The 18674-nt window shown below is 38.4% G+C and overlaps 3 protein-coding genes across 3 annotated transcripts; 1 reads left to right on the plus strand and 2 right to left on the minus strand.

Moving 5' to 3' along the window:
- Positions 1 to 1353: 1353 nt before the first annotated feature.
- On the plus strand, positions 1354 to 2373 carry ATNIH1004_002869 (uncharacterized protein; the record flags this gene model as incomplete). The annotated part of the gene is made up of 2 exons (XM_033567554.1): positions 1354 to 1824; positions 2014 to 2373. 2 exons carry the CDS (start codon positions 1354 to 1356, stop codon positions 2371 to 2373), a joined length of 831 nt encoding a protein of 276 aa, XP_033429549.1.
- A 7715-nt stretch (positions 2374 to 10088) lies between these two features.
- Positions 10089 to 11114, minus strand: ATNIH1004_002870 (uncharacterized protein; the record flags this gene model as incomplete). The annotated part of the gene is made up of 3 exons (XM_033567555.1): positions 10089 to 10448; positions 10583 to 10678; positions 10728 to 11114. 3 exons carry the CDS (start codon positions 11112 to 11114, stop codon positions 10089 to 10091), a joined length of 843 nt encoding a protein of 280 aa, XP_033429550.1.
- A 3653-nt stretch (positions 11115 to 14767) lies between these two features.
- ATNIH1004_002871 (uncharacterized protein) lies at positions 14768 to 15664 on the minus strand (the record flags this gene model as incomplete). Its single annotated transcript, XM_033567556.1, has 1 exon — positions 14768 to 15664. The coding sequence occupies one exon, from the start codon at positions 15662 to 15664 to the stop codon at positions 14768 to 14770; it is 897 nt and encodes a 298-aa protein (XP_033429551.1).
- Positions 15665 to 18674: the final 3010 nt, after the last annotated feature.

An 18674-nucleotide genomic window follows, 5' to 3' on the forward strand; every position in this document is an offset into this window, starting at 1 on the left:
CTAACGTCCAATGATATCTATGAAAATCTGCTGGATCGCTCGAATGTTGCAACTGATGCAGCTAGCTTTCCGGATATAGCAGCTGTCTTCACTGAGGTGACTTGGAAGAAAAGAGTGCAGCAACATGACCCTGAACAGTGCCTACCCATGGCCGAACCTCTCTAAATGTTTTGGCCAATTTTGGTGCGGGTCCAAGTGCTATCCGAGATGGATCGACTATGGCGTGGCGCCAAAATCCCTCATCCTGGCGGAGACACTAGAGGGATGATCGTTGTAAAGGCTGAGGTTTTCTCTTTGGCACGGAGTTCGCCCAGATCGCATCAAGCCTCTGGGTTAACGGATGAGAAAGGCTCGCTGCGATTGACTGCCAAGGAATGTGCTGAAGGCATCACTAGCGCCGATACAACGGTTGTTATAGGCAAGGCAGGCAATACGCAAACTTGACGTGAAATAATCCGCAACATATTCAGACGCATCATGACAAGGCCTGTAAACTTCCTGAGGGCGCTCAGGATGAAGAACCATCCCAAAGAGTGAGGTTGTCGAAGGCCCTGAATTCAATGTCTCTGCAAGGCATTGGACAAAACTCATTTTCGCTGTCTTTTCTGGCTCGTATGTGTTCGTCAAATACCCATACATGGATGAGTCGTCTTTCTACAGTACAGATTTGGTGACTGCTAGGATTTGATGAGTCTGCAGGCTGGAGGCGAGGGCGAGAAATCGAAGCAGAATCCACCTCGAGCAGAGTTGAAAGGTGTATAAAGTGTGCAACAACTTCTATGGAACAGTTAGGTTCCTGGCCAAAGCATTTCCCGTAATGAAATAGACGTTTACACCGCTCGACAATACGTACCCGAAGTTTAGCATGTCAATAGGATTAGTGATCCAGCCGACGCTATATAACGTTTACATCATAAATTGTGGGGTACGGTACTGGAGTAAACATTTCCGACCCGTAGTTAAATCGAGACACCGTTAATTTCTAAATGTCCGGAAATCCAATTTGAGAATGAAGAGCACAGTGGCCCAGTCCTACGCATGGAGTTGCGTGGCTAGCTGGTCTTCCTGTGTATAACTTGTTACTATACAATCTCTCAGGAGAATGTGTGATTCAACTTTGAAATTACAATGTACATTAATATAGTAGTGAGGTGGGGGCGATCGAGTGGAGACTTTCGTCCAACCTTATTACGAATCAATACTTACTTTCTCTCCTGAGGTTATTTCTAATCAGGGTGTGGACATGCAGCATATAAATCGAATGCAAGAAGGCGCATCCGCCCACCTCCCATCGAATATCTAAACAAGCGGCCACCTCCAACTTCCCGGGCACTCCATCACCACCCCACAGCCATGACGACTCCTACCAACATTGATGTTCAAGCACATTTTGCCAAATATCAAGGGGACAAGTATGTTGAGGGCTGGGCCTCCCTCTGGGACAAAGGTGATAATCTGCCCTGGGATCGTGGCTTCCCCAACCCGGCGCTAGAAGACACCCTGGTCCAGCGAGCTGGTACCATTGGCGGGCCCATCGCCCAGGACGGTCAGAGGCGGAAGGCCCTGGTGCCGGGCTGTGGACGTGGAGTCGACGTACTCTTATTCGCGAGCTTTGGGTATGATGCCTATGGCCTGGAGTGCAGCGCCGCGGCTGTCGAAGCGTGCAAGAAGGAGGAGAAGGAGAACCATAGCTGGTACCGCGTGCGAGACCAGAAAGTAGGGCAAGGGAAGGTCACTTTCGTCCAGGGGGATTTCTTTGATGATACCTGGTTGAAGGAAATTGGAGTACCTCGAAATGGATTTGATGTCATTTATGATTACACGGTATGTATACTCACTGACGCTGTTGGGCTCCATTCCGTCATTGCTATCATTTTCTCTCCACTTGTACTCTGCGTCCTACAGAGGGACCTGCAAGATGCTTCACTCTGTCTTTGGACTTTTGATGTGCCATTTCCGACCCATCCTGGATCTTTCTGGTCTTTCTGGTCTTTCCTTCTAACAACCATCTAGTTTTTCTGTGCTCTGAACCCAGAGCTCCGTCCTAAATGGGCTCTCCGACACACCGAGCTCCTTGCTCCCTCACCTGCAGGCAATCTGATCTGTCTGGAATCTCCTCGTCATAAGGACCCCTTGGCCCCCGGCCCTCCATTTGCCTCTCCCTCCGAGGCCTACATGGAGCACCTGAGCCACCCCGGTGAGAAGATCTCCTACAACGATAAGGGTCTTGTCGATGCGGACCCGTTGCGAGAGCCCAGCAAGGCGGGCCTGGAGAGAGTGGCGCACTGGCAGCCAGAGCGCACGCACACTGTGGGCAAGGATAAGAATGGGGTGATCCATGACAGAGTCTCTATTTGGCGTCGACGTGACTAGAAATGTGCCTGTGCATTTGTGTGACCCAAAAAGGGGAAAAGTAAATGGGAAATATAGGTGATTTTGGAGTCCGGCCCTGGATTTCAAGGGCCAGCTCCTAGACGCTGAAGTGACAGTCGAAATGAAAGGCCGGGATGCAAAGGGCGCTTTGTTAAAGAAATTTCGCGGACATAGGCTCAATCTTCCTTGAAGGCGTTGTAGTGCTCCCCCAGTCCGTAGGTGTGCCGATAGTATGCCAGCCCAGCCAGACCACTCGTCTGCGTTGTTCGTCTTCGTCAAAGCTGTCCATACCGTCGCATTCAATTTTCTCCAGCCGCCCATCCTTATGCACCACGTTGGTATCCACCTTACCACCATCGGAATCCCTAGATACGCCATTCGTGCGCCCCGTGCCGTCGCGCACTTTCTGACATAAACATGACCCTGCCCGGGATTTCTATGGCCGCTCCATCCTCCGAAGCCCCCCGATCCTCTCCCGTCATCCTCCGACCTGACTCTGGCCGGGATTACTATGGTAGCTAACTGACCCCGGCCGGGATTGCTATATACCCCATTAACCCTGCCCGGGATTACTATGGATCAATTATCCCTCCCGTCTAACCTTTCGCTCTATCGTTCTCTTGAATCGCTCTTCCCTGCGCCTACTATTCTCCACTATCCCGTCTATTACTGCCTAAACCCCCCTCTATTTATTCTAACCACTACTACTCCACTCCATCGATTATTATCATTACTATTACCCCAATACTACTACTGCTACCAGTATTATTATCCATCAGTCCCGTAGTGTAAGAGCATTCTTACGTTTCTTAAAGTCGTCTAGCTATCTTAATTATCCACAAGCATCGTAGAAAAGAGATCTTATTCTCGTCACTCGATTCAGAAAACCATGCCTGCCCAATTAGCCTATGGGCGAGAACCCCGACTCTCCCATCCGTACTTTGTCTTCCATCGCCCCTAAAAGTACCTACAAAGTATGAGCCAGAATCAATCTCTAACCAGCTCGAAAGATTCCGCGGGCGAGACTTAGTGCGTTTGCGTAAGGGGTTTTTCCAAATAATATAACGCTGAATCAATTTGCAGACCCTCTGGTCCACCGACAATTCAGAATATATATCTCTCCCCCGTTTCGCTGAACGATTCAGCCAACCCTCGTCGTAAAACGTACCTTCCTATCCTTCCGGAATCTTTCTTTCTAAGGAAACTCAGACTACAACAGTACTGCTTTAGATCATTAGAGAAACGGAATACAAATCGCATTGGGTATCTACTTCTAACAGTCGTAACAGAAAAGCACTCGAACATCAAAAGTGGCCGATGTGCCAGTACAGGACTACGGCGGACTGAATCGAGCATGTGGACAAAATCACGTGCTTTCAAAAATTTCATATTGCCACTTCCCGCACGCACACACAATTTCTGATTAGTAATATATAAATTCTACGTTCAGGCCGATAGCGCCTCAGATGCGCGGCAAATAGATGGAATATCTTACAAAAGAGCATGATACTGTGGTGGTAGTGTAAGGGCTATACCTGTAGTCACCTAAATTAGGCTAGATACAAAAGAAATTGCTGGAGAAGGAAAGAAAAAGAATATAAATATAAAGAGAATATCGGCTATTGTAAGTCGTCGCTAACTAATAAAAACAGGAGGGCCCGTTTGGGCAATAGGGGTAATAGGGTCTATAGAATTATCAAAGGCTGAAATATTAGTAGTCTGAGGTTTTTCCAGCGCCTTAGTTATTTACAAGTAGCTTATATTCGAAGATATTAGCAATATCGGCAGAGAGAACAGAAGTAATAGAGAGACAGAGAGAGATAGTTGGAGAAAAAGAGAAGAGAGAATATTTATATACTAGTTAAGCTTGCTAAGTGTATGTAGGTTAAAAAAAAGGTGGCCTATGCTAAATTATTATAATATTAAAGCTATTTACAAGTAATATAGTACTATATAGTACGCAAGGATAAAAAAAAAAAAACCGCAGCACAGACTACTATAATAATATAATAAAACTCTACATTAAAAAAAAACACTCGATTAAATCCCGAAGGACTTTTTTTTTTTTTTAATTAAGCGTAGTACCTATATATATATAAGGTAATCAAATATAGTAATTAATATAGTAATTAATGTAGCAATAAATATAGCAATAAATATAGTAATAAATGTAGCAATTAATATAGCAAGTAGTAATTAGGGAAAAAAATAATACAGTGTTCTATGCAAAACAAGCTTTTTTTAAACCAAGTTCTTCTAGCAGGGGTATCTATCTTACCACTGTTTTGTTGTTTTATATTCTCCTCGCTGGCAGGGTTTTTTTTTTTTTTTTCTAAAAATTTTGTACAAAGTTCTTTAATAGTAGGAAAATCTGGCTTGTCTAAATCTGTACCAGGTTCCTCCTTAATCTAAATGCTTTCCAAATCTGCTTTAGCTTTCCTAGTCCTTTTTTTTTTTTGTTCTGGCTCTTTCTTAATTCCTGGTTCCTTTTTAATAGGAACTACTTCAGATTTGTTCTTTCGTTTTTTTTGGCAGGCATAGGCTTTGGCTTAATATCTATAAAATCAAGATCCTAAGCCTCGATAATATATATGTGTATATCCCAAGCCTGTGCTTTTAAATTAAAATTAAAATATTTATTTAAAATTAACGAGAGTGTGCCTTTCTAAATATCTAATAAAAAAAATTATAGCACCATGTTTTTTATAGTAATCCTTTGTAGTAAATTTATTAATTATAATAATTTTTTTGATATTATTTGCAATATCAGGGACCCGTTGGAAAAGAACATTAATAAAATATTCTTGTGTTTCGATTAGAGTGTTTAGTTAAAGATTAAGGTTAAACTTCCCTAATATAAAAGTTAGAGTTATAATATATTTTACTATATTATTTAATAAAACTTATTATAATATTTCTACTTATTGCCCCATACTTTTAATTTATTATCTTCTGATTTTCCAAGCCAAACTACAACCCGTAGCCTACATGGCTGAAGACAAGACTTAATTATAGAGGACTTTGTTTAAAATTATAATCCTAATTATATACTATGCAGTATAAAGCCTGTATTTAAACAAGACATAGGTACTAATTACATGCGTATAATAAACTCCTATTAGGCTTTATTACTTTCCCGGTTCTATTCTACTATAAAGCTACCTTGATAAGGTACAGCACGCTTGGTTTTAATAGCTAGTGGTATTTAGGCTAGATAAAAGTTTAATAACCTTAACTGCAGATAGGGGAGTAGTTGGTTTTTTAGTAATAAAGGCTTTTAGTTTATTTGTTTTTGGGATTAGCCGCACTGTAGTAAGGACATGTATAATATTTTATATAGTTAATATTATACTAATAATTTGCATACTTAGTACAATATCATGTCCAAGACATATTAAAAGTTCTGGATTAAAAGAGTAGGTAAATAACAAAACGTAAAATATTAGTTAATATGATATATCTATTTATATATATAGGAAAATACATGAAATATAATTTTATCCACTAGTCTATTTTAATAACTATAGCCCTATTTTATTAATTAGTATATTAATTACTATATTAACTTATACCAAAGCACTGCTTCCTAATTAGGCCTAGCTATTTTAAAAAGTAAGCTCCCATAATATCTCTATGTAAGTAGTTTAAAAAAAAAAAAAATTAATTAATTAAGAAATTAAGCATTTATAAATTATCCAAGAATTGATTATCTCTATAAGCTCTAACAACTTGGACTAGTTTAATAATAACTAAGTATTATTAGGATTCGGTAATATACTCTTAATTAGGTTTAGTCTTGCACACAAAACTAAGATATATTATATACTTAAAAGAATAGTATATTAAAAATTATTAGTTTTAAGTGCCTGCTTTATATATAGCTAGATATCCCTTAATTAATCTTGATCCTTACAAGGATATTATTATTGGAAAGGTTAAAGACGGAGTTTTAGTAGCAAAGATTTCTGATTATTTTTTAAATATATATAATATCTTAGTTAAAACAAAGACAATCCGCTGGTGTTTGTTAGACTAGGAAATTATAATCTATTCTAGAATACCAGAGGCTAATATAGTATATTTTCGGGCTTAAATTACAATATTATTTTATAACTGTTACTTGTTAGATAAAAATATATTGGAGGTTTTTTAAAAGGAAGGCTATTAAATTATATTATAGCAGCTTGTTTAAATTCGTTAAAAAATAGGCATTTATAGAAAGGTGGATTATTAAAATTAATAAAAGGCTAATTAAATACTTAATAAAATAGTCCAAGAGGAATTAGATAAAGGTATAATTAAGGGATATAGCTATGGTTACCTTTATATATACTTTTATACACAAATACATCTTATTTCTAGGTATATTAAACTAATTACTATATTAATTATTATATTATACTTACTTTTATTAAAGACCGTCTTTTTGCATTTATATAACAGCTTGATCCAGCAGGGGTTACACGCTGTTTAAATAATCTTTAACGGCACCGTGGAGAATATATAGTGCCTGGACCTAATTATATTTAGTTTATAAATAGATACTGCAAACTATAATATTAGGGAATTAAGATTTACGCAGCTATTAATACATATTCTCGGTATATTATCTAGATTTATATTGGAGTATTAAATTGTACTGCTATTAATATTTTTTAGTAGTATATTTATACTCTTAACACGCAGAAAGTTTTACCTAGATTATACAAGCAGATTAGGGAGTTAAGACACTATTAGTGGCATAGCTTATTATTAGTTTATTTAAAAATATTAACCTGATGCCTTGTTTAATAGCTGCTTTTACTATGGAACTAGTACTACAAATATACAGATTAAATCTTGGTGGGGCCAGCTTTTTAAAAGTGAACTTTTTAATGGCGGGTAAGTATATAATAGCTATTATACTAATAATTATACTAATATAAATAGGATTATTTTCTGGATTTATTTAATAATAGTCTTTATAACTCTATATCTCTTTCTAATCGGATTGCTATTATAGTAATTTATATACTAATTATTTAAAAACAAGTGCATGTGTTTATATATATATAAAATATATATTTTATTTACTACTAACCAAAACACCCAAATTCTGTATCTGGTCAGCCAGTTAAGCTTTATTACTGGCTAGATAAAGAAATTAAAGATTATGGTTTATCTCCTAATCCTAATCTACTAGAAGAGATTAAAGAGTGTACTGCAGATTATAGTAAGTACAAAATTTAAATATATAAAGAATATAATTGCTAATATATATAAAAAATATAGATGTTAATAAGTATTTACCTTTTAAAACACTAACCTGGTGTAAAATGAAACTTGACGAGCTAGGATTTAGTAGAATTAATGCTTAGGATAGCTATAATAATAGTACACGAATTTATATTAAGGCATATAAACAACTCCGGCATTAACTTCACAGTTATATACTGTCACAAAAAACACCAAAGTTAGGCTTATTAAAAAAACCTACTGGTGCCTGGAACTGGACTGGTTTAGTACAGACTAATATAAATCCTGATAGGATGGATATGGATATGCTTATATATAATAAGGGACTAAATAAAATAGCAGATAGCAACGCATTTACTTTAATTTAATAAATAATATAAAGTTAATATAGTAATTAATATAGTAATTAATTTATACTACTATTTAAAAACAACTAGTTTAGTCTGATAAAAGATAACCTTATTAAAGTCCCTAGGCATGCATTTTGTATAAACTATTTTAAATATAAGCTGTTTTTCCCAAATCCACTCCTTTTTATCTATTTTATTATGCTGAGCAAAATCGTATTTATCCTACTAGAAGTCCGGACCAGGCAATATAATCCAACCAGTAGGATTAAATTATTTTGTGTATTAAAGAGTTCTGAAGCACGCCCAGTCTTCCGAAGTAAAAAAAAAATATTAGAAGGGTATATAGCTGCTATATTAATTAGTTTATTATATAAACTATTAATATTATTAATATTAATTTTATTTAGCTGTCTGCTCTTTTAAATAACTTTCTGGATAGTATTTTTTTTTAGTAGCAAGACTAATAAAACCAAATTATTTCTATTAATAAAATACTGTGTGTAATTTTCTCCTTTAATAATCTTTGCGCATTTTCCTGGGTTTATTTATCTGGAAAACTATTATTACTATAATTTTTAATATTATCCTGCTGTACCTACTGCTTATAAAGAATTATATCCGTTTTATTAATATTCTCCCAGGCCGGGTGATTATCTGCAAATATTGTAGATAGTACAGTCTTAGAATAACCTAAACACTGTTATACTGCATCGGCTGATCAGTTTTTTAAGTTCTATAGTATAATAATTAGTATAATATATAATATTAGTATAAATACAAATACCTTTTAGCTATTTTATTGTCTTGTCTATATTAAAGCAGCTCCTCCTGGTGTTCTAGTACAGTATTTTTATACTTGTTAGACTCCTTAATCTTTTTAAATATTAATTAACTGCTGCCCGGTCTGCATTCTTTGCCCGCTTAATTTAACAGTTAATATTACTTAGCCCTGCTGTTCTTGCCCGTGTTTTTTTAGTATAAGGATTATTAAATAGATTATTTTCTGCTTTTCTTTTTTTTCCCTGCTTGGTCTCTAGGTGTAGGACCTGGAATCCCATGTATTTTATTTTATAATTAGTATAATAATTAGTATATTACTAGATATAGAAATTATCACCAAGAAATCTTACTTAACTTGTAGTATCCTGGTGGGAGCCGCTGTTCGGTGTGATATCCGTGGGATGTTTAACTTGTAGTATAGACTTAATAAATTTAAGCTAGATACTAGAGCCTGGGATAGAATGTGGATGGATATCCTTGAATATTAAAAAAAAAAAAAAAAAGGGGATAAAGTAAAAAATAAATTAAAAAATTTTAAATATATAACTAGCTATATATTTTTATTTACTTTATTTATATTACCCTTTTAGGAAAGTCTTTGTCTTTTTTTTTTTTTTTTTTTTTTCTTCCAGGCCTTCTAACCCTTTTATTTTTTTTTTATTAATTATTATTGTAATTACTACACTGTTTTACTATTTTATCTTTTTATTTTTATTTTTATTTTCTTGTCCTTCCGTGCATACTTCATATTATAGCTCGAACCAAAGTCAATGCTCGTACTGCTTTAGGTGGTAAGGTACCTAAGATAAATCTAGAAAGCAGAGCTTAAAAAGGTGCCGGTAAACACCTTCTAAATTTTAAGGCCGTCGGGTCAAGATAAAGACTGCTTGTTTAGTAAGAAAAAGGCAAGGAAGTAAGTAGATTACTACACTAATTACTATATTACTAATAGCTAAATTAACTATATTAAAGGAAAAGCTTTGCAGGAGATTAAGAAATACCAAAAGGGCCATGAACTGCTAATTCGAAAGCTACCTTTTTGCAAGACTTGTTCAAGAGATATGTGAAGAAGTCGCAGGCTGTTCTAGTAAAGGTTGTCAAGGGCTAAACCTCTATAACCTAATAACTAGGGTGGATACAAAAGGAATCGTCGAAGAGGAAAGAGAAGAGGAAACAGCGATGAGACGATTGCGAAGTAAGGGGGGAAGTCACATGATAGAGTGTACTAATCAATATACTAATCATGTGGCAGGCGAGGAGAAAGGAAACACGAGGGCTGAGGGCCCGAGTAGGCTGAGGGGCTCTAGCCCTTACACTACCCCCTTCCTATATAAGGCCTCCGAAGGAGGCCTAATAGCGAGGCGGGTTGCTGGCGCGGGCTGTAAGCTTTTTCGGAGGTTTCTCGGAAGTATCAGACAAAGTAGAGCGGGCATCGCAGTCTGCGATCCAATGATCATTAGAACCGCAGTAAAGGCATAAATTATTCGCAAGTCGGAAACGGCGGCGGTCAGAGGTGGTGGATTCATGAGAAGAATCAGATAAAACAGGCGAAGCAGCTCGGGCTACTCTCACAGAGCCAACATGAACAGGATTGGGGTTTATTTTAACTGAGTTGACTCGGACCGGATCAGTATCCATTGGGTCTGTATTCGGGGTCAAAGCTGGTTTCGGGGCTGATTTTGGACTAGGACGGGTACGCCGATCGGTACTCTGGACAAGTTCAATATATTCATTATAGGGAAGATCAAAGAGAGAATTATTCGAGTCTTCTAGTATTCGACGGAGATTAGGCCGTAGCCCCGGTGTAGCGTGGTAACACGTGATATATCTGGCCATGAGTTTACATTGGCTTCATATGAAAGTCGTTCAAAACGAGCAAGGTAGGCGATAAGCGATTCGTCATCCCTCTGTTGTATAGAAGTAAAGCGCTGAATAGCCTCCTGCTGTTCCCGTGGGTTATGGCATAGACGCTGAAAAAGAGAAAATAACTTCAGGATCCCATAGCTGGTTTTCTTCGGCAGATTGGCGGAGGTGCAGGACAGAAGCTTGCTGAGACTGTTCTAGTCGATCCCATACATAGTCAAAAGCATCAGCTCCTACGAGCTGGTCTGATCGAAGTTTTGCTTTAATTGACGGGAGCCATGTGCGAAGCGTGTATGGTTTACCGTTAAAGCGAGGCGGATCTGGCAGGCGGGATCTGGGTGTCTGGACGGAAAGAAGCTGCGTACGAAGCTGGTGGACATCTGTTCGGGAAGCATCAAGGTCCGCACGTAGTTGCTGTATTTCATTACGCTGGTTTTGAATATCAAGGCGCTGGTTTTGGAGCTCTTGCTGGAGCTGCTGCACAAGCAGGAGGAGTGGATTCGGGTCGGACATCGTAAAGATATTCCCATAGACTGGCGGACAGGCAGGCAAGCGGGCGGGCGAGCAGGCAGGCAGGCGAGCGGGCGGACAAGCGGGCAGGCGAGCGGGCAGACAGGCAGACAAGGACGATTCCTAATGTCAAGGGCTAAACCTCTATAACCTAATAACTAGGGTGGATACAAAAGGAATCGTCGAAGAGGAAAGAGAAGAGGAAACAGCGATGAGACGATTGCGAAAGGGGGAAGTCACATGATAGAGTGTACTAATCAATATACTAATCATGTGGCAGGCGAGGAGAAAGGAAACACGAGGGCTGAGGGCCCGAGTAGGCTGAGGGGCTCTAGCCCCTTACAAAGGTAGAGAATATTAATAGCAGTAATTAGTAATTAAGGCACTTTAAAAAGCATCCGAGGTAATACTTGCCACTAAATTTACTAGTATGTATACTTTTATAATATACTAATTAATATACTAATTACAAGCATCTAGTGGCCAATTTAGCGGTAATTTATGCCAAGCGCGTGACTATTATGCAGAAGGATATGCACTTGGTACAGAATTTAAGAGAGATTATAATAGGGAGCAAGATGCCTGGTAATCATACCTAGTTTTGTACTTAATATTATAATTAATTTGGTAATTATTTTTCCTCACTTGATACTAGTTTATTAAAATGTATAATTTTAATGAAGTAAGTAAATTGCACGGATAAATTTAATTACGCGTTGCTCAATGAAATTTTACAAAATTACGAATTTTGTCCACATGCTCGATTCAGTCCGCCGTACAGGACCCATCTAAAACTCGGTAAAACCAAAACTCCGATCATGTGTCTGTCAACCAGCCAACAGCCTCCACCCCTTGGATATCTCTCTGGTCGCGCGCACTGATAGTGTTATCTCCATGTAGCGTGCTAACAGTAATAACAGCAAGCAGACCACCGCATCAGTCTCTCCGACATCTATCCGCACACCGATATTTCTTCTCAGTCTGGATGGATCGGAGGCGTTCGCGTGCAGAGAAGCTGCTTAACGTTTACGAGATTGCCGAATTTTGCAGTATAATGTTATGCTATAGTGAGCAAGTAATGAGAAACTGCTTGCTTAAGTTTGTATGCTAAAAACCAAGTACTTGTTTATTCCCGCAAGAGGAAGCTAATAATAAAGTATCTAATGTAACGGGCTAGAGCCCCTCAGCCTACTCGGGCCCTCAGCCCTCGTGTTTCCTTTCTCCTCGCCTGCCACATGATTAGTATATTGATTAGTATGTTGGAAATCAGGATGCCTAAGGCACCTTCGGACATCCTAGTCCCGGAGCTTTCTGATATATCACATTCAGGGGCTACGGACACGTAGACAAGAAGGAGGTGAAAGCCTCTCGTCCTGTACTTACACACAACTCACCATGCGATACTAGATCGCACGATAGATTCAATATACTATCCAGTCACCGCTATCCTAGCACCTCACAACGTACTCCTTCCCCTAGAGGTTTCAACATAGTACACTCTATTATGTGACTTCTTCCCCCCCTTATTTCGCAATCGTCTTATTACTGTTTTCTCTTCTCTTTCCTCTTCGACGATTCCTTTTGTATCCACCCTAGTTATTAGGTTATAGAGGTTTAGCCCTTGGCAGGCTAAGTGGGTTAATAGTTTTAATAATTAATACCTATCCTTAATTTTCTAGTCCTTAAATAAGAGTATACTTTTTTCCACTCTCTACCATTACTATAAAGTTTATACAGATCCTAAGACCAATTCCATGCTCATCCATATTCCACATGTTCTCTGGTGATATGCTGAATTTGGTGGTAATCTTTTAAAAAAGCTAATAAAACCTGCATATCTGCTCTAGCCTTGTTCCCTGAATACGGCTTGATAGTATCCTTTTTCCTATACAGCTTTAAACGCGTGGATTTTGTTTTTTAAAGCCTGAGAGCCAATCTTTGCCAAGTGGTGCGGGGTTATTATTTATTCAAAGGATTCGGAGGGCGATTTCTCTAGTTCTTGTAATAGTAGGAGGGAATCCCTGCTTGTCTTGATTTATAATCTAGTTAGCTAAAAAAGTCTCTTGGGAAGGAGTTAATCGCTGTGAAAATTAATGAGCTATGCTCTTTTCTTTGGCACCACTAATACGACCGCGAAGAGTGGATATAGGCAATCCATATAGCCTTGCTGCAGCTCTTACAGAGCTAATTCTATTGGTTTCAAGGGCTTCAAGAGCAGCTTTAATGGTTCTCTCACGTGTATCCATTTTGAATAAGAATTGGTTGGTTGGTGGTGGGTGGATGAGAAAAGATAATAATTTACGCGGTGGGCGGAAAGGGGGGGGGGTGGGCGACATGTAGGTGTCATCTTACCCAGTTTTTACCTACCCGCGTTGATTCCGCGTCGGTCGCATTTTGCTTTAAAATCTGGTTCGCACAGTCTGTGATCATACTCGCGGTGGGTGAAATAAATATTTAATCAAGCCGCTGGACCCACTAAATAACTGCAAGCTCTTATGCCTCGTTAAGTCTTCTGGTTGCTTGATGGCGAGTCGAACGAGATTGACAACTATTAAAGCGAGCTCGTAGTCGACGTACTGGCGCGTCAAAATCACGGGCTAAACACGCGAAATTCGTCTTTTTTTTGCCTTTAATAGAATCGCAGGCCTCAGTAATGCGATTTTCGACTTCTTGATATGTCTCTGCCATGGTAGTGCTCTTGTAGAGTAGAAAAGTAGAGAAAAAAGGACTGTTAAGACCGGGAGCACCAACACCCGGAAGGGCCAAAAGGCCCTCAACAAGCGAAAGAACATGATAAGAACAATCATCAAAATCATAAATATATCAAGAAGAGCCCAGCCAGCTCAAAATCATCCATTTAAGACCTTTCCAAAAAACCGTATTTTCTTTCCTATTTAGTACTAGCCGAATATCTGACAACTACCTACTGCAAAAAGTATGGCGGGGTATTTGGCGGGGAACAGGAAAGTTCTCTTTCAACTGGGGTTCATAGTTCTTTTGTTTCACCCAAAACTGCAGCCAGGTTAATCATTATAACCAGTATTCGCACATCATCCGCAACAGGGAGTTAGCATTTAGAGCGGAACGTGTAATCTATGTACAGCGAATGGCTTTAGCAACCAGTTTCCTCTGTTCATTTTTCAGCATTGAACAGAGTGTACAGACGGCTACTGGATCTCGACTAGTCACTGCAATAAAGATTACGACCGTCTTCGACAAGTTTCTAAACAGTGACCTCTTTCTGCTGAATCAATCTTTGCTCGGCCCGGTCTCCCATTTGAGGCAGCCAGAAAGGCTACAAAAGCAAGAGTAGACGAGGGCAGAGTGAGAAAGTATATGGCGTTACTTGATTGACTGCGCTACTGGTACCCGCATGTTAGAAATTTCACATGGAGTTCCTATTTTGTGGAATGCACAGTCCACGATTTATGTATCCCACGCTTCCTTTTTTTAATTGCCGGTATGGTCTGATTAATAAAATTAATCTGTGGTAATTACTTAAACTAAAAGAGAGGAAAGAAAGAGGAGATAAGAAAAGATTACATCTTAACCACAAAATCGCATTTATCTAAGCATAGTACCAGAGGGTTTGGACCAGCCCTTTAGACAGAGTACACAGGCGATCCTGGGATTAATATCGCCAGCATAAAAAATTGCTATGGATAGGGTTCTCGCTCATACCCATAGATATTCATACCCCGTTTCCGCCAATGGATAACCATATCCTTAGGCTCGCCCCTCGCGCTTCTTCCATCGGTATACAAAACCCATTCTGGACTGTTGAGATACCAATACTGATCACAAAGCGGGTAGTCCTCGCAGTTACAAGCAAAACAAAAAAGAGCATCAAGCTCCAGCCGCATACACCCATTATAAAATGGTCCCTCGTCGTATTCTGGGTCCTCGGGATCGTGGTCCACAACATCCAAGATATTAATATATCCGTGCGGTCCTGTCCACGGATCACAGCCGCTCGGCTCCGCAGTTCCGGGCTCTTTAGATGCCAAGATAGATCGAAGACATTGCTCATCAATCATCAAGCAGTGACCGAATCGGGGACTGGCGTAAGTATCTAATCCGTGCCTTGTTACCCACTCTCGGTGCTTTTTAAGGATAATATCAGCACCGACACCGTCTAGCTCAGGATCCTCAATAATAACATTCCGGTACCCCTCATAGATAAGCTTGTATGCATCCAACTGCCCTGGCAGTAATTCCCGGTTAGGCGGTTTGACTTCGTGGTAAAAATAGCGATTAAGCTTGGCCAGGGCTGCTGTCCAATCTTCCTCAGATGCATAGGTGGTCCGGTAAATAAAATAGCCCCAGGGCCATGCCTGATCGCGGAATCTGAATGTATATTGCTTGAGGAATTGTGGCATAGACGTATACCCTACCCACTCCTTTTGTTTAAATCGTTTTTCTCGATCCCTGCGCGACTCATCAGGTGGGAATTCAGGGTGCGTCCAGGGCTCGAGCCATGACTTGTGGTGGAATAAAGAGCCATTACTGTCTGGAGAGGAAGGTCTAGTGGACGTAGGAGTGTCTTCCGACATGATGAGATTTTTATTGACTTATATCAATCATAGCATAGGGAAGGGGGACGAGGGTTTAAATATTTGCGGTAGGCGGACGCCAAGCATAAGCCCGCTAACAGTGACGTAAATCGTCTGGACACTCCTAAAATGGCTTCAAATAAGCACTTCAAACTGACTCAATTTTGCGACCCGATTAACTAGCTAAAAATGATTAAGCTACAGGACTAGAATGTTAAGATTCGGAGTCGGAGTAGTCACGTGATGGCTTTCTGCTACCCCTTACCGCCTGTATATGGTATTGTGACGGAAATACTATGATCCGCCCGACTTGGCGGTGCGGAAGTGTATCTGACGATCCATTCTACCCTTCAATTCTTTAATTAGTTGGTCGAGCACCCAAGATCTAGAGGTAGAGTACCATAGATAGGAATGCAAGAGACTCAGTTGGTAGAGATACTGTGATTCCTGGTGTTTCCACGAACGACATCTATTTCCTACTTAGGCTAGGTTGGCCTGTAGCTGATCTATAGCTCTCTGCGCATCACTTCCCCTGAATTCCACAAGTATAGACGCGATCTCGCGTTGCTTTGTTTTCTACACAGTAGTTCTTCAAGCGATGTCTTCGTCAAAATGTGTTGAAGATATGGCGTACAGTATAGCTAGCGCCTTGGCAAGCGTGCGGGGGTTTTAACCCCTGAGACATCTCCTTTTCCTGTAACTATTCAGGCAAGATACTGCTCAATCTACGTCTTGTCTCCTTTTAAATGCTATCTTTCCCTGAATCCACAACAAAATACAATTCAATTGTTCATCTGATCTCACGCCGTGACATAGAAGAGGTCTGTCTGTAAAAGTCATGTAGCTAGCTAGATGTGAACCATAAAATTACGCGTATTCGCAAGTATCGATCCTTTATTGAATTAGGTCTCTGATTTAACTAAACTATCAAAACATCTCGCATTTATAAAGGCGAGGTAAACAAATGAAGAATGCAAACTAACTAATATAGGAAATAAATGCGATCCAATGATGTTGGATTATTAACAATATTTAACCGAGAAAGGTGCTAAATAATTAATATTACCATAATTGTTAACACACCCCCTCAGCAGCTTGCAAGGTCATGGATAGTTAAATATCGCATAAAAACCAAAATATTGCCTAACTAGGCAAGGATAAGGCTTTTCACATCGGCTAAACCAAGCATCTTGATAAATTCTTGGTGTCTTTAAGCTAATAAAGCCTTTATTATCCCATTAGCAGGCATCTCGGCAGTTGGAATCTATTCGATTTTGATGCCTTTATTTTAAACCTCCTAACACAGCCATATTCTATAAATATTAACATGGCGCAATTTTGTACGTAGCTGAGGCTCTTCCTTGGTTAACAACTTAATTATCTGGCGATTGTTGCATTTAATTAAGATATTATACTTAGGATTAAACTTAATTATATTAAACATGCGCTTCCACCAGTATAATATTTTTATAGCTGCTAAAATAGCAAGAAGCTTAGCTTTAGTAGTAGAAGTGGTCACCGTACGCTGTTTTAATGCCTTTTAATTAATTAGTCCGCCGTAGAGTATACAAAGGAATCCCTTGGTGCTTTTATAGTTATAATAATTAGCAAATAAAGCATCGCTTGCATAGATAAAGATATTATCCTATTTAATTAAACTCTCCTAATTGGCGGAATACTCAATGGCGTAAAAACACGTAGAATAAAGATATGCAATTATTTAATTAATAGTTTTAAAATACGCATTTAACGGATTTGTTATAAATTTAGCAAGTTTATTAACAGGACGCTTAACATCTGGCCTGGTGATAGTTACTGGGTAGAGCGTGGATCCTATTTTTTGTTAATAATAATAAATTTAACCATTTGTAGCCTGTTCCTAATTAGGCGAGTACTAACAGCTTAACTCCATGGGCATCTTGGGATACCAACTTAAATTATTTAAATAATATTAAGCAGCTATTTAGTTAATATATGCGTCTTAGCATAGCCATAACTTTTTTTTTGTATAATCTTGAATAACGCGAATTCCTAAAAACTATTTAATTTAGCCTATATCTCGCAGTTCGTAGTGTTTTTCAAGAGCTCTTTTTATATAGTTTACTTGTTCTCTTGCTTGCGAATTTAGCAAGTTGACGATAATAATATTATTAACATAAAATATTATAAATAAATGCTGATTCGAGAAGAGATATTAATCCTTATTAATTGGTTAAAGCCCAAAGCCTTTTAGTGTTGTAGATAGATCCTTGAACTATAAACATGGTGATCTTTATAGTCTATATAACACTTAATTAAGCTTTTATATCTTACCTAGAATTTAATATCCCTGTAGCATCTTTATATACACTTTTTTATCCAACAATGCGTTTAAAAACATGTTAATAGTATTATACTATATAATATTAAAATTAAATGCTGCAACCAACGCTATAATTATTTAGAATATTTTCACGGCCAACATGGCAGATCTTTTCTTTTTATTTAAGATTGCTTAAAAATCTCCTCGGACATAGATTTGTGCCTTGCACTTAATAAGATATTTATTTTTATTAAATTTATAGGCAAAAACCTATTTTAATAGAATAATCTCCTTTGCTCGTGCCTCTAACTATTCTACTACTATTACAGTACCCCTTTTATTAAGCTTATAAATTTTTTTTACTATAGCTATTATAAAACTATTTTTTAACACATGTTTTAGCATCTCTGTCCATAATTTTGGATAAAAGAGTAGATTATCCCTATAAATTCGGTGTTGTGGAGTGTGTTGTGTTATTCTAATAGTAAATATACTTAGTATACTATTATACAGTGCAAATATTATATAATTAGGATTATTTCTCTTTTTCCGTGCTCGTTTTCCTTTAATAATATTATCCGAATTAACCTTCTTTTTAGGTTAATATATTTACCTGTCTTTAACATTTTTAGGCATATCCCCACCCCCTGAGGTTGATAAGGAATTTAATAAGTTAAGAAGTAATTAACTAGGTAAATCTGGCTCTGT

This window comes from Aspergillus tanneri (assembly GCF_003426965.1).
Source record: "Aspergillus tanneri strain NIH1004 chromosome Unknown AapTan_1_pilon_pilon_pilon, whole genome shotgun sequence".
In the NCBI taxonomy this organism is placed as follows: domain Eukaryota; kingdom Fungi; phylum Ascomycota; class Eurotiomycetes; order Eurotiales; family Aspergillaceae; genus Aspergillus; species Aspergillus tanneri.